Below are 14,825 nucleotides of genomic sequence, written 5' to 3' on the forward strand. Positions count from 1 at the left end.
CGACCATCATTGGCACCAAGGCAGAAGCGACTCTCATCGCTGAAGACGACACGTCTCCATTCGTCCCTCCATTCACGCCTGTCGCGACACCACTGGAGGCGGGCTGCACGATGTCGGGGCGTGAGCGGAAGACGGCCGAACGGTGTGCGGGACCGTAGCCCAGCTTCATGGAGACGGTTGCGAATGGTCCTCGCCGATACCCCAGGAGCAACAGTGTCCCTAATTTGCTGGGAAGTGGCGGTGCGGTCCCCTACGGCACTGCGTAGTATCCTACGGTCTTGGCGTGCATCCGTGCGTCGCTGCGGTCCGGTCCCAGGTCGACGGGCACGTGCACCTTCCGCCGACCACTGGCGACAACATCGATGTACTGTGGAGACCTCAAGCCCCACGTGTTGAGCAATTCGGCGGTACGTCCACCCGGCCTCCCGCATGCCCACTATACGCCCTCGCTCAAAGTCCGTCAACTGCACATACGGTTCACGTCCACGCTGTCGCGGCATGCTACCAGTGTTAAGGACTGCGATGGAGCTCCGTATGCCACGGCAAACTGGCTGACACTGACGGCGGCGGTGCACAAATCCTGCGCAGCTAGCGCCATTCGACGGCCAACACCGCGGTTCCTGGTGTGTCCGCTGTGCCGTGCGTGTGATCATTGCTTGTACAGCCCTCTCGCAGTGTCCGGAGCAAGTATGGTGGGTCTGACACACCGGTGTCAATGTGTTCTTTTTTCCATTTCCAGGAGTGTAGATGGTCACAAAGTAGATGACTTTAAGGAATTCTACTACCTAGGCAGCAAAATAACCAATGAAGGACGGAGCAAGGAGGACATCAAAAGCATACTAACACTGGAAAAAGCTACCAGTATCAAACATAGGCCTTAATTTGAGGAAGAAATTTCTGAGAATTTTCATTTGGAGCACGGCATTATATGGTAGTGAAACATGGACTGTGGGAAACCCTGAACAGAACAGACTCGAAGCATTTTAGATGTGATGCTACAGCCGAAATGTTGAAAATTAGGTGGACAGATAAGGTAAAGAATGGGGAGGTTCTGCGCAGAATAAGAGAGGAAAGGAATATGTGGAAAACACTGATAAGGAGAAAGGACAGAATGATACATCTGTTAAGACATTAGGGAATGATTTCCATGGTATTTGAGGGAGTTGTAGTGGGCAGAATCTGTTGAGGAAGACAGAGATTGGAATATATCCAGCAACTGACGACTAAAACCAAGAACAATACTGCTAATCAATCGTACATTGGTGATTCCACGACCATCGACGAACTGGTAGTAAGCACATAATGTCCTGCTTATCATGCCTTGTCTCAGTGTCCGCCCCCCCCCCCCCCCCCCGACACTGTTATACTGGTCTTAGAAGAGAGGAAGTGACACCGAGTCCGCAGCTGGTGGTCGTGCGGTAGCGTTCTCGCTTCCCGCGCCCGGGTTCCCGGGTTCGATTCCCGGCGGGGTCAGGGATTTTTCTCTGCCTCGGGACAATATTATGCATTGAGAGGTGAAAATGTGTAACCTACTGCAAATGTTACACGCAGCATACTTTGCTTGTTAGAAAGTATACACTATTATTTGTTCAAATAACTCACACTTATAGAGCATACTCCGGAACCGCGTGAGCACTACGGTCGCAGGTTCGAATCCTGCCTCGGGCATGGATGTGTGTGATGTCCTTAGGTTGGTTAGGTTTCAGTAGTTCTAAGTTCTAGGGGACTGATGACCATAGATGTTAAGTCCCATAGTGCTCAGAGCCATTTGAACCATTTTTTTGAAGTGATACCGAGCAACGCCATGGGACAGCATGCAGTATCATTATCACAGCGTGGTGAATGACAACAAAAAGCTGAAGAAATTTATCTAGGTTCGATCCTTGAAAGCGGACTCAGACCATGATTTGAGTGACTTTAGGGCGAACACTACGGGAACATACAGTAGATTGCACCTAGTTGGACTGTGTGCAGTGACGTAGCACCCTGTGTACTGAATCTTCAGCGGTGATCTGCGTTAAATTAAAATGCCTACGCATGGTTTGTACTCACGGATAACGACTGTCGCTGTTATGGTCTTCAGTCCGAAGACTGGCTTGACGCAGCTCTCCTAGCTACTCTACAACACCGAATAGCTATTGCAAATCGACATCCTTCTGAATCTGCTTACTGTATTCATCTTTCGGTCCCCGTCTACCATTCTCACCCCATTCCCCTCTACCCACACACTTCCCTCCAGTACTAAACTGGTGATTCCTTCATTTAAAAAGCTTCTACTCTCTTCTTGTGCAACTGTTTATTGTCCATGTTTCACTTCCATACATGGCTAACCTCAGCACAAATACTTTAAAACGAGTTCCTGACGCTTAAATCTAAATTCGATGTTAACTAACTCTTCCTCTTCAGAAACGCTCTTCTGACCATTGCGAGTGCATATTTTATATCCTCTCTACGTCGGCCATCATCAGTTTTCTTCTGTCGAAACAGCAAAACTCGTCTACTACTCTCAGTGTTTCGTTTCCTAATCCAATTCCCCCAGCATCACCTGATTTAATTCGAGTGTATTCCATTATCCTTGTTTTTCTTTTGTTTATGCTCATCTTATATTCTCCTTTCAAGAAAACATCCAGTCTATTCAACAGCTGTTCCAAGACATTTGCTGTCTCTGACATAATTACAATGTCATCGGCAAACCTCAAAGTTTGTACTTCTTCTCCCTGGACTTCCGAATGTTTCTTTGGTTTCCTTTACTGCTTGCTCAATGTTAAGACTGAATAACATTGTTGATATGCTACAATCCGTCTCACGCCCTTCTCATCCACCACTTCCTCCCTTACGCTCCTCGACTCTATGAACTGCGATCTGGTTTCTGTACAAGTTGCAAATAGTCATTCCCTCCCTTTGTTTTACCCCTACTACCTTCAGAATTTCAGAGTATTCCAGCCAAGATTGTCAAAAGCTATCACTACATCTACAAACTTAAGTTCTTTCCTTAACCTGTCTTCTAAAACATCTCGTAGGGTCAGTACTGCCTCATGTGTTTCCACATTTTTTCGTCATCCAAACTACCTTTAATCTGTAAAGAATTCTTGTACGTGTTTACACTGATGGTCGTTTAATATTCACCTGTCACCATATTTTTTCTTTGGAATTCAGATTATTATATTCTTCTTGAATTCTGACGGTGCTTCCTTTGTTTCATAAGTCTTGTACATTAGATGGAAGAGTTCTGTCACGACTGGTTCTTCCAGTTACTCTTCGGACCTTGTCTCGACGTTGGTTTTGCAATGCTCTGGCAAATTCTTCCCTCAGTATTGTATCTACCATCTCATCTATGTCCTGTTCTATTTCTGTAATGCTGCCCTCAAGTACATCTACGTTGAGAGGGCTTTTTACATACACCTACGACCTTTCTCCCTACTTTTTCTTAGGTACGGTTTCCCATCTGAGCTCTTAATATTCATGCAACTGCTTCTCTTACTTCCAAAGATCTCCTTAATTTTCCTGTAGGCAGTATCTATCTTTCTCGTAGAGATATATGCTTCTAAATGCTTACTTTTGGTCGCTTGCCATTCCTGCTTAGCCATTTTGCACTTCCTAGGAATCTCGTTTTTTAGACGCTTGTGTTCCCTTTAGCCTGCTTCATTTATTGTATTCTTACTTTTTCCTTTCATCAGTTAACTTCAATATATCCTGTGTTATCCAAGGATGTCTACTAGGCCCTGTCTTTTAGTCTATTTCATCTTCCGCTGCCTTCACTTTTTCTTTTCCCAAAGCTACACATTCCTCGTCTACTGTATTCCTTTCCAACTGTCATCAATCTCTCGTTCTTTCCACTTGTCCAGGTCCAAGCTTCTTAATTTCCGACCTTTTTACTATTTATTCAGCTGTAATCTGGAGTCCATAACCAATAAATTGTGCTTAGAATCCACACCCGGTCGTGGGAACGTCTTACATCTTCTAATTTGGGTGCTAAATCTATGTTTTACCATTACGTAATCTTTCTCAAACCTTTCGGTGCCTGCACGTCTCTTCTACGCGTGACTGTTAAAACAAGTGTTCTGGTGATTAATTCATGCTGTGCACAAATTTTTACCAAGTAACTTCTTCTTCATTCCTTTTCCCTACTCTATAATCATCTACTATTTTTCCTTCTTTTCCTTTTCCTACTATCGAATTCCAGCCACCCATCACGATTAAATTTTCGTCTCACTTAACTATCTGAATACTTTCTTTTATCTCGTCATACATTTCTTCAATCTCTTCAGCGTCCGCGGAGCTAGTTGGTATATAAACTATACTACAGAGGAGTGTGTGGGCTTCGTCTCTGTGTTGACTACAATAACGCGTTCGCTAAGCTGTTCATGGTAGGTTAGCCGCATTCTTCATTTCTTATTCAATTATTAAACCTACTCCTGCTTTATCCCTATCTGATTTTGTATTTATAACCCTATATTCACTCGTCAACAAGTGCTGTTTCTCCTGCCACTGAACCTCAGTAATTCCCACCATATCAAACATTCACTGATCCATTTCCCTTTTAATATTTTCTAACCTAATTCCCCAAATAGGGGATCTAACATTCCAGGCTCCGATCAGTACAACGCCAGTTTTCTTTCTCCTGATAACGACATCCTCCTGAGTAGTCCCTGCCTGGGTATCGAATGGAGAACTATTTTACCTCCGGAATATTTTACCCAAGAGGATGTTACCATTATTTAACCATATAGTAGAGCTGCAAGCCCTCGGGAAAAATTACGACTGTGGTTTCCCCTTGCTTTGAGCCGTTCTCAGTACCAGCACAGTAAGGCCATTTTAGTTGTTATTACAAGGACAGACTGTTGCCCCTGTTCAGAAACCACACGTTGGTAGGGCCGTAGGGCCTCTCAACAACGACCTCTCCGTTGTGTTTGTTCCAACGGTACGGCTATCTGTATCGCTGAGGCACGCAAATCTTCCCCACCATCGGCAACGTCCATGCTTCATGGGGGTAACGCCTAAGAAGTATCTATGGAAAACATTGAGTCCGCTCGCGTGCTATTTTACCTAGCGATTTTTTTCCTATTGTTAAGACACATGCCTTACGATGAGTAAAGCACGGTAGGAAGAGCTTATCGCTACAGTGGATTCAGTGCTTGCTAAAACAGTTGTCTCAGATGACGGCAGATGATATAGACTTGTGTTGGCAATTGGATAATTTAATGTTTCTACCCATTGTTACGTACACGCAACACGAAGTTTTCAGTAATTTCTTTTTCATGAAGTGTTAGACTAATTTTTAAACATAAAAGAACACGACAGAGGACCTGTGGTTCAAAATGGCTCTGAGCACTATGGGACTCAACTGCTGAGGTCATTAGTCCCCTAGAACTTAGAACTAGTTAAACCTAACTAACCTAAGGACATCACAAACATCCATGCCCGAGGCAGGATTCGAACCTGCGACCGTAGCGGTCTTGCGGTTCCAGACTGCAGCGCCTTTAACCGCACGGCCACTTCGGCAGAGGACCTGTGAATGCCTTTTAACACAATGATGACGGATTGTGTATAATAAGTTCATTTTGACTGTATTTTGTCAAGTTAAACATCGTATTGCGTGTACGTGAAAATGGGGAAAAAGGGGTAAGAGGAGAGAGCCCCTACCAGTAATTCAGTAGCCAAAATGCTAGTGCTGCTATCTTGGTTTCTCTATTTAAAAGTAAGGCTGGAAAGAATGTGTTTGGCAGTTTGATTTTGTGGACAACCTGTTGACAGCCGCAAAGCTAGGTTATTTGTATGAAGGCTATTACTGAAAATGGCTAAGTAGGGCGAGGGGCTATTTTTGCAGATATGGAAGTTACGCTTAGTAGGAGATACAAAAACGTAAGTGATGTATCACGAGGAATAACGAAATGCTCACACATTAGATATATGAGACAAAATAGTTGTTCAAATCATCGGGAGCCATTAAACACCGTGTCACCAAGACGGGATACCGAGCGAGGTGGCGCAGTGGTTAGACACTGGACTCGCATTCGGGAGGACGACGGTTCAATCCCGCGTCCGGCCATCCTGATTTAGGTTTTCCGTGATTTCCCTAAATCACTCCAGGCAAATGCCGGGATGGTTCCTCTGAAAGGGCACGGCCGACTTCCTTCCCCATCCTTCCCTAATCCGATGAGACCGATGACCACGCTGTCTGGTCTCCTTCCCCAAACCAACCAACCAACCAACAAAGACGGGAGGATTCCATCGAAAGTTTCGTTGGTAGAATAAGGAAACTCAATGTCTACACATACGAGATGATGGGAAGTAATGACATGAGTAGGATGCTCTCTGCAAGAAGAATAGTAAAGGCCCTCAGACGCATCTTCGCTGGGGTTCGCATCCGATGTGTCCAGGAAAGTACGAGCAGAGTTTCCTAAAACCTCAAATGAAGTCATAGGAAGGGCAACAGCGTTAGAAGAGATAAACGCCGTGACCCAGGTCTGCGTTATGGGATTTTTTTTCCACTGGCGTCAAATGCTAGCGTTGTGGACGATCAGGCCACATGCGACAAGACTGTCAGCAGCCGCCATGTAGGAAACTGGAAAAAGTACAGCATCGTGAAAGGGACTTTAAGCAGAATAGAGCGCATGACAAGAAAGAGTATGGGAACAATCTACATATGAGAATAATGTACCCCTAACCCTAGTAACACCTCTGAAATTGTACGCCAGCGTCACTGTGGCCCTCAAATATTTGCTGGAGAAACTGCCTGAAAATAGAATATTTTGTGATGAACTTACAGCCTCCTATACCAAATGCATTTCGCTTCACCTCTGTCATGTACTTTTTCAATGATTAATAGTATTAATACATCCAAAATTCGCGACTAAGTAAAAACGATCAAGGAAGCTTTTCAGGGATGAAACTTCCAATTTATCCGGATCCTAAGACTTTAAGTGCAATTTAGTTAAATGAAGATCATATTCATTTAATAAAATACATATATTACACAAGTATTTTGAGGTGTTCTTAATTATTCAGAAATCGATTCACTTCCAGTCTCTTGGAATATAGGCTACTATTAGATATAGCTGTGAATAAAGAGCATCCTCACGGTAGATAACTGTATTTTCTTCATCGCTGTCCGAAATTCGGCAGGTTGATGAGTTTCGCCGTTGTCCATAACTGCTACAGGAGCATCCGGTTCAGAATCACTTGCGCAAGGAAAGTAACTTACGTCACTACCACGATTAGTACTTTTAATAATGCTTACCGTGTAATATCTTCCGTCAGCAAAAGTGATTTTTGCGTCAACGATATTTCCTTCGTGGGGGAACACAGTCGTACACAATTTTTGAAAGAGATTTGCACCACGTGACTATTTTTGGTCAAAGGGCAGAAATTTCTTTTAAAAAATTCGTAAATGCCATTTTCACACAACTCGGTGACAGAATAGTTACAGAATGTGTACTCCGGCGCCATAATGACTGTTCAAAAATATTTTTGTCAAATTAATTAAACAACAATTTCACAGAACTTAGAACGACTGTCCTCTTCTAGGTCTCACCAAATTCTCGATTTGCAGTTGTGGCAGTGGTCAATATATGTGCAGTGGTGGATGCACAGTAACAAAAAATACACTCCGGGATCTGAATGAGCCTGGTGTGCCGGCCGCTGTGGCCGAGCGGTTCTAGGCGTTCTAGTCCTGAACAGCGCTGTTGCTACGGCCGTAGGTTCGAATCCTGCCTAGGCCATGGATGTGTGTGATGCCCTTAGGTTAGTTAGATTTAAGTAGTTCTAAGTCTAGGGGACTGATAACCTCAGATGTTAAGTCCCATAGTGCTTAGACCCATTTGAGCCTGGTGTACACCCCTAGCGTTAAACTCCAACAGGAGCGCCATGGCCGCTGATCGCCCTTCCAATTAATCTTACGCTACTGAAAAGTGGATGGAAAGGAACACAAGTTTTGTTGGACATGGTTTGTGTGTGTATGTCACTAGTTTGAATATCATGGGGAAGAGGAGGCGTAGCTCACCGTGATGAAAGTTATGTAGACTGGGTAGTAATGAAGTGCATTCGGTAGTATCGGCTATATTGAGTTTCAAAGCAGAAAACATATCTGGGAACGTATGGAAGATTTGCCTCTTATACGGAATGCTTAACGCGGGAACTTAGCGGTAGATTTACTATACAAGATGGAACTGATCTTTGAAAATGCATAGTAGAACTCAGAGGGAGATTGTTTCATCTCTGCGAAAGTGGGAACCAATGAAGCTAAAAATTAATCTGAGCGACGAAGTATCACAGGGCATACAACAAACCTCCAGAGCAATTTTATTATAACAGATATATAAGGAAAACATAAGCCGAAGTTTGGTAGTCACAGTGAGATACAAACCTTCGACATGGAAATATTACAGCACCGTACCTCGTCCGACAAGATGAGCGAGTTGTCAACCAGGAGGTCCGTAGCGTTGACGGTTCGCAGGAAGTCGACGAGCGCGTGCGAGTCGTTGGTGTGGAAGCCGAGGGCGGCTCCCAGATTGAAGGCGTGCTGGCGCGCCTCGTCCGCGATCACTTGCCGTGAAATGAAGTTCCCGCTTTGGATGATCGCCCGCGAGAAGAGTCCTACCACGAGTTAACATTTCACAAAGGTGTTAGATTCTTACAAATTTGATGGCAAAAATCGGTCACTTGCTGCAAATATTTTCGTGGTATTTGGCTGCCTGCTGTTCAACTGATGCTGCAGAGCCATGGCAGTGCCCTATTTTCTGGAACACATACGAGTACCATCCGAATTTTTTTATGAAATGTGATTTACGTAAATTCTTACCATCGAAATGTCTGGTAAATCTCTAGTTGTTTGGAATCTAATGGAAATAAGATGAAACAATTTTAAAGTTCAGAATTAGAAATAAAAAACTTTGTACAGTATTAATTCTCTATGGACGAGCTCGACAAATTTGTAATGCTTACAGTACATTGCTGTGTCTACATAGCGATGCGTTCTCTTGCAGTTGCCGTGCGTAGCATATCGGGAACACTTCCAGACTACAAATGTAGGAAGTTGCGCTGCACTATGAGAATTTCTACAACCACGTGAATAATTGCATCTTGGGAGTTCTTCGTGGAGTGGACACATGTATCTCAGCAGTTGATATTTAATACTATTGACCTTTAAAAACGTAAGCTATGAAACTTTTTAAATATGACGTGATAGAGATAATTTTGAGGTATATACGGATAAAAAGATGATCGTGGTAGACATTACCCCTAGAATTTGTGAGTTTATTTTTTAAACGTTACAAATTTTTCAGCTTAAGCCTGCGCAAGTAAGCTGCTCTTTCCTTAGATATTTAAACCTGCAGTGTATTATGGAAAGGAGAGGATGGTTGTCGCCCGTGAGGGACTGACGACTGTTGCACGAGTGCCTCCTCTGGTGACACCAGCAAGTAAGGTGAACCCACTGGATAAGAAGGCCGAAGAAAGTCTTGAGGCTCGGTGTCGATCAGTTAATATTGTCTACAGCTTGTTTTTGGAACGAGTGGATCTGTTTGATTCACTAACTGCATTATAGAGACTTGAAAAATTGAAATTTGTGGTAAACTCCTATGGGACCAAACTGCTGAGGTCATTGATCCCTAGGCTTACACACTACTTCATCTAACTTAAACTAACTTATGCTAAGGACAACACACACACATGCATTATACAGAATGTCAGGTCGAAGAAGCACTACCGTTTTTTCACTTCCGTGATATGGTGGTACTAAATGCAAGGCTTTCGCACAAACGAGACTGTGACTCGCTTGGTGTACCGAAAAACAGGCAGATGACAATTTGACAAAGCTGAAGTAGCCGATACCCAGAGAAAAATGAAAGAGGAGAGGACTTTGTTCAAGTGTAACTACTGAGTATGAGAGGAAGAAAACAGGGCATGTATCAAAGCCAGTTACCCAAAAGGTTGCTCACCAGGATAATGTTGGTCACTGGCCAAATGCATCTGACGAGAGAGGTGGGTGCAACATGCCAAATTGCAATCGAAGCCTGTCAGTCGTCTGCCAGAGGTGTAATGTTAATTTGTGCATCCAGAAGAAAATAAACAGTTTTTTTGGACTTTCATATTGAATAAAAAGTATGAGGGTCTAAAACCTCAAATTCTTAAATATTTTCATGTGTCAGAAAAGTATATATGTAATTATTTACAAGACAACATTTACTTTAATGTATCCTTAAATTCCTAGTGTAACAAACATATAACGCTGCCAAGTATACTGTATAAACATGACTTAATGTATATTTTATCAATATATATTTATTGTGACCCTAAGCCAGACAGACACACTATTTAGAATTTTTTGTCTTTCGCGCTCCATAATTATGTCCACAGAGGATCAATATCACTGAATAGAGGTCCATTTTTTCTGGGTAGTATTCTGGTCCGTTCCGATGATTTAAAAACATGAAATATTCCTGGAACCAATGAATTAAGTAGTGCTCAAGGAAATTAACAGATTGTGTAGAATATATCTGTGCTAAAAATATCTTTTTCACGTGCTTTCCTTGCGGAATCCCTTTTCGGTGGTTAACAATGACGTTCTTGAAAACGGCATCCGGTTTTTCAATTCAAAGCTGCAACTTTTCGTAACATCTGTGACCATTTAAATTAGGAATAATAATTTTCTTGGTAAATTATTGTAGAATAACGTATCTATCTGTCTTAACCATGGTACGGCCCATTAACTTTTATTTATTTGACAGCTTCATATTGTTTTCTATGCAGAACGGGCGAGGGGAAGTAGAATTATCATCTTTCTTTCTTTGAAGTTACTGTGAATCAACAGTGTCTTACAGAGTTAGATGATATGAGACATCCAATTCGGGAAGCATTTCGGTCGGTGTCATCTGGAGAATAAAAATAAAAAAAAAAATAAAATAAAATAAAATAAAAACTTTCAGGGCGCGTAAAGCGAACGGAAACACGACTTGACTATGCTTAAAATACGGGCCCAGGTTCGATTAACGGCCGAATCGGAGATTTTCTCCGCTCGGTGACTGTGTGATGTGCTGTCCTTGCGTCCGTATCGTCTTAACTGACAAAGAAACTCGTTTTCACTACACTGTCGTATCGTCTTTCAACTGACTCAGTTAAATGAGCATGTCAAAATCCAACCAGACAAGTACAGCCAGTTTCGAGAGTTTCAAACAATGATATTACTTTCGTACCATCTTCGAATTTCAGATTATATCACAAACGTAATGACAACCATTACTTAATGCTCATTTTGTATTAAATACTCTCGGAAACACCCTGCTTGAGAAAAGGAATGCTTTGGGTACTCAGTATTATTTACATCTGGATTTCAGACTACGGGGTTTAACATTCGATTTCGCAAGACCGTATCTTCTACAAGAATGAAGATAGAAACTTCGGGCAAATTTTAACACGCAGACGTCTACGAAGTTATTTTCAAAAACCTATCAGAGTTTACAAGGGTATATCTTTTACATTCACATTCAAAAAACATTAGGGTGCGTTACACAAATACATTTGATGTCAAAGTTTTCATTAGCCTTTGACACTTTTTCAGCGTTCTCTACAACACTAACACGACATTCACACACTATTCCAACTCGTCCCATACTTATGCATGAATGTCTGGAGCTACTGGATGCACTACCGTTACTACGTGGTGTTGCAGTTTACTCAGGGATGCTGAAAGCAGAGGTACATCAAAAGCCTTTCATCGCGCCTTCAGAGGATTAAAAAAAAAAAATGTGATCTAGCAAGAGGCTAACGATGCAGTGCGATATTCATGCGTCGCTTACGGCCGAGGCAATGCATTTTATGCTAAGAAATGCTCTTACTTTCCGCTGACAGAAGGGTGGTGCTCTGTCCTGTTTTAATACGAAATTTTTGGCATTTATAAATCTTGGCTGATTTTTCAACCTGTTGGAAATTTTCGGCATTTTGTCGCAAGCATAGAAGAGCCATATGGTGTAGCGTGCTATCTAGTTGCGCTCGTAGGTGACACCTAAAGTCAACTATAGATTGGCGAATAACTGCAGTTAATCGATTAGTCGTAGTTATTCTGGTAATCGATTATAGATATATCGATATTTTCTTTGCGTCATTTAATTTTACATAGTCAGTTAGATATACAGTTGTTATTTCATTCATTTTCTTTTTTGTTATAAAGCCTGTTGAGTGTTAACTTGCTGTCTGCAGCTTAATTACCGAAATAAGTCCGACTGCCCCTAATACTGATAGTGTAGCGTCGGCACAAGTCGGAACATTTTATGCAAGACCTGCAGAGTATTAATGAATGGTGCGGAGACTGGAAGTTGACCCTGAACATAAATTAGTATAATATATTGCCCACGGGTAGGAGAAGATATCCAGTGCTGTACAATTACACTACTGATGACAATTTGCTGGAAACAGTTACCACCGTAAAATATTTGGATGTACCCATCGACAGTAACCTTAAGGGGATTGACTACACAAAACAAACCGTAGGAAAGGCGGATACTAGACTGAGATTCATAGGAAGCATCTTATCGAAATGTAATCCATTCTTCAAAGACGTGGCTCACAAAACACTTATTCGAATGATTCTTGAGTACTGCTAATTGGTCTGGGAAATGTTAGATAAGATCCAATGAAGATCGGTGCGTTCGTCGCGGGGGCGTTTAGTTGGCCCAAGAGCGTTACGGAGTTGCTCAACGAAGTCCATTTGTAGGTGCTGCAAGTAAGGTGTTGTGCGTCACGGAGAGGTGTAGTATATTTGAGAATGAAACAGGGAATGGAGAATCAGTTAGTGGTGCCAGAAGTAGTCCCTGCCGCACACCGACGGGCGGCTTGAGGTGTACAGGTGTAAGTCTAGATGTGGACTATTTTCTGTTTAGGACTACTGCAAACATCATCGATGTAATAGTAATTGTTTCTAAGTAGCGTGTCGAAGTCGTGTGCTTTGAGTGTCACTTCTGAAATACGAATAAATAACTTAACGAGAGTGTTTCAACATGAACCTCTCTCTGAAGTGCTTTCAACAAACCTCGCCAGCTCCGTCGTAATTTATTCCCTAGCTGCTGATCAGCATGATAATCGCAAATCCTCCAGTGCCATCGCTTACAAGTGGTAAGTAAACATTCCACCTGTTAACTACCCTTACCAAACGGTGGCAAAGTCCTTCTTCCTCCAGAAAAATTTTGGTGCTTGTAAGAATACAGTATTTGTGTTAAAAATATATATTAATTAGCTTTACTAATAATTCTTAAGTAGATAGATAGTACTCCTAACAATAATAATTGGTATCTGTGTACTTCATAAAAGTGAGCAACTTACGTAAGTTCCAAAAAAAGAAAAAAGGCATTTTTATTTGTAGAAAAAGTATTATATCATAAAAATCATTGTAGGAGAACATTTTATAGAAAAAAGACTTAACATAAATAATAAATATATTATCGATTATGAATAAACAATTAATCGATTAATTTAAATAACTTGACAGCCCAATTAATCGACCGATACACTGAACAGGCAACATTTTTATATTTTTTTTAGTTGATCAGTCATATGACTGGTTTGATTAACTGCTATCCGGTGCCAACCTGTTCATTTCAGAGTACCACCTGATACCTGGGCTCGTAGTTATTTGCTACAAGTATTCCAGTCTCTGTCTTCCTCTACATCTTTTACGCTCTACGTCTCCATCTAGTACCACGGAAGTCATTCCATGATGTCTTAACAACTGTACAATCATCCTGTTACTCCTTACTGTCTGTCTTTTCCATTTATTCCTTTCCTCTCTGAATCTGCGCAGAACTTCCTCATTCATTACCTTATCCGTCCACTTAATTTTCAACATTCGCCTCGAGCACCACATCTCAAATGCTTCGATTCTCTTCTGTTCCGGTTTTCCCACAATCCATGTTTCACTACCATACAATGCTGTGATCCAGATGTACATTCTCAGAAATATCTTCCTCAAAGTAAAACCCTTGTTTGACACTAGTCAACTTCTCTGGTCCAGCAAACCCCTTTCTGCCAACGCTGGCGGGATTTTGATGTTCTCCATGATCCGTTCGTCATAATTTTGCTGCCTAGGAAGCAGAACTCCTTAACCTCACCTACTTCGTGACCACCAATCCCGAAGTTAAGTTTCTCGCTTGTTCTGATTTCTGCTACTTCCCATTACTTTCGTCTTCCTTCCATTTATTCTCAGTCCATATTCCGTCCTCATTAGACAGTTAATTCCTTTATGCATATCATGCAATTCTTCTTCACTTTCAGTCAGGACAGCAATATCATCACCGAAAACTATCATTGATATCCTTTCAACTTGAATTTTAATTGAACTCCTGAACCTTTATTTTTTTCCATCATTGCTTCTTCGGGGCATGTATTGAACAGTAGGGGCGAAAGACTATATCTTTGACTTAAACCCTTTGTAATTCGAGCACTTCCTTCTTGGTGGTCCATTCCTATTATTCCCTCTTGGCTCTTGTAAATATTGTATATTAACCGTTTCTCCCTATAGCTTACCCCTATATTTCTCAGAATTTCTAACATCTTGCAACATATTACACGCTTTTACCATGTCGACAATTCCTACTCGCATCTGTCAGCTCTTGCAGTCTTCGGGATGATGTTTTTCCGAATGTCAGACTCACACATTCTGCACAAACAACGTGAATAGTCGTTTTGTTGCCACTTGCCCCAATGATTTTAGAAATTCTGATGGAATGTAATCTATAGCTTCTACCTTAATTTATCTTAAGTCTTCCAAAGCTCTTTTACATTCTGATTCCAATACTGGACCTCTCTCTCTGCTATATCGACTTCTGTTTCTTCTA

At 41.9% G+C, this 14,825-nt stretch overlaps 1 protein-coding gene across 1 annotated transcript in view; it reads right to left on the bottom strand.

Moving 5' to 3' along the window:
• LOC124605731 (juvenile hormone esterase-like) overlaps positions 1–14,825 on the bottom strand; it is a 117,240-nt gene that overhangs the window by 57,005 nt on the left and 45,410 nt on the right. Inside the window, exon 6 of the mRNA XM_047137610.1 lies at positions 8,396–8,595. Coding sequence (XP_046993566.1) covers positions 8,396–8,595 — 200 coding nt within the window. The remainder of the gene's footprint in view (positions 1–8,395; positions 8,596–14,825) is intronic.

The sequence above is a fragment of the Schistocerca americana genome, chromosome 3 (assembly GCF_021461395.2).
Source record: "Schistocerca americana isolate TAMUIC-IGC-003095 chromosome 3, iqSchAmer2.1, whole genome shotgun sequence".
Lineage (NCBI taxonomy): Eukaryota > Metazoa > Arthropoda > Insecta > Orthoptera > Acrididae > Schistocerca > Schistocerca americana.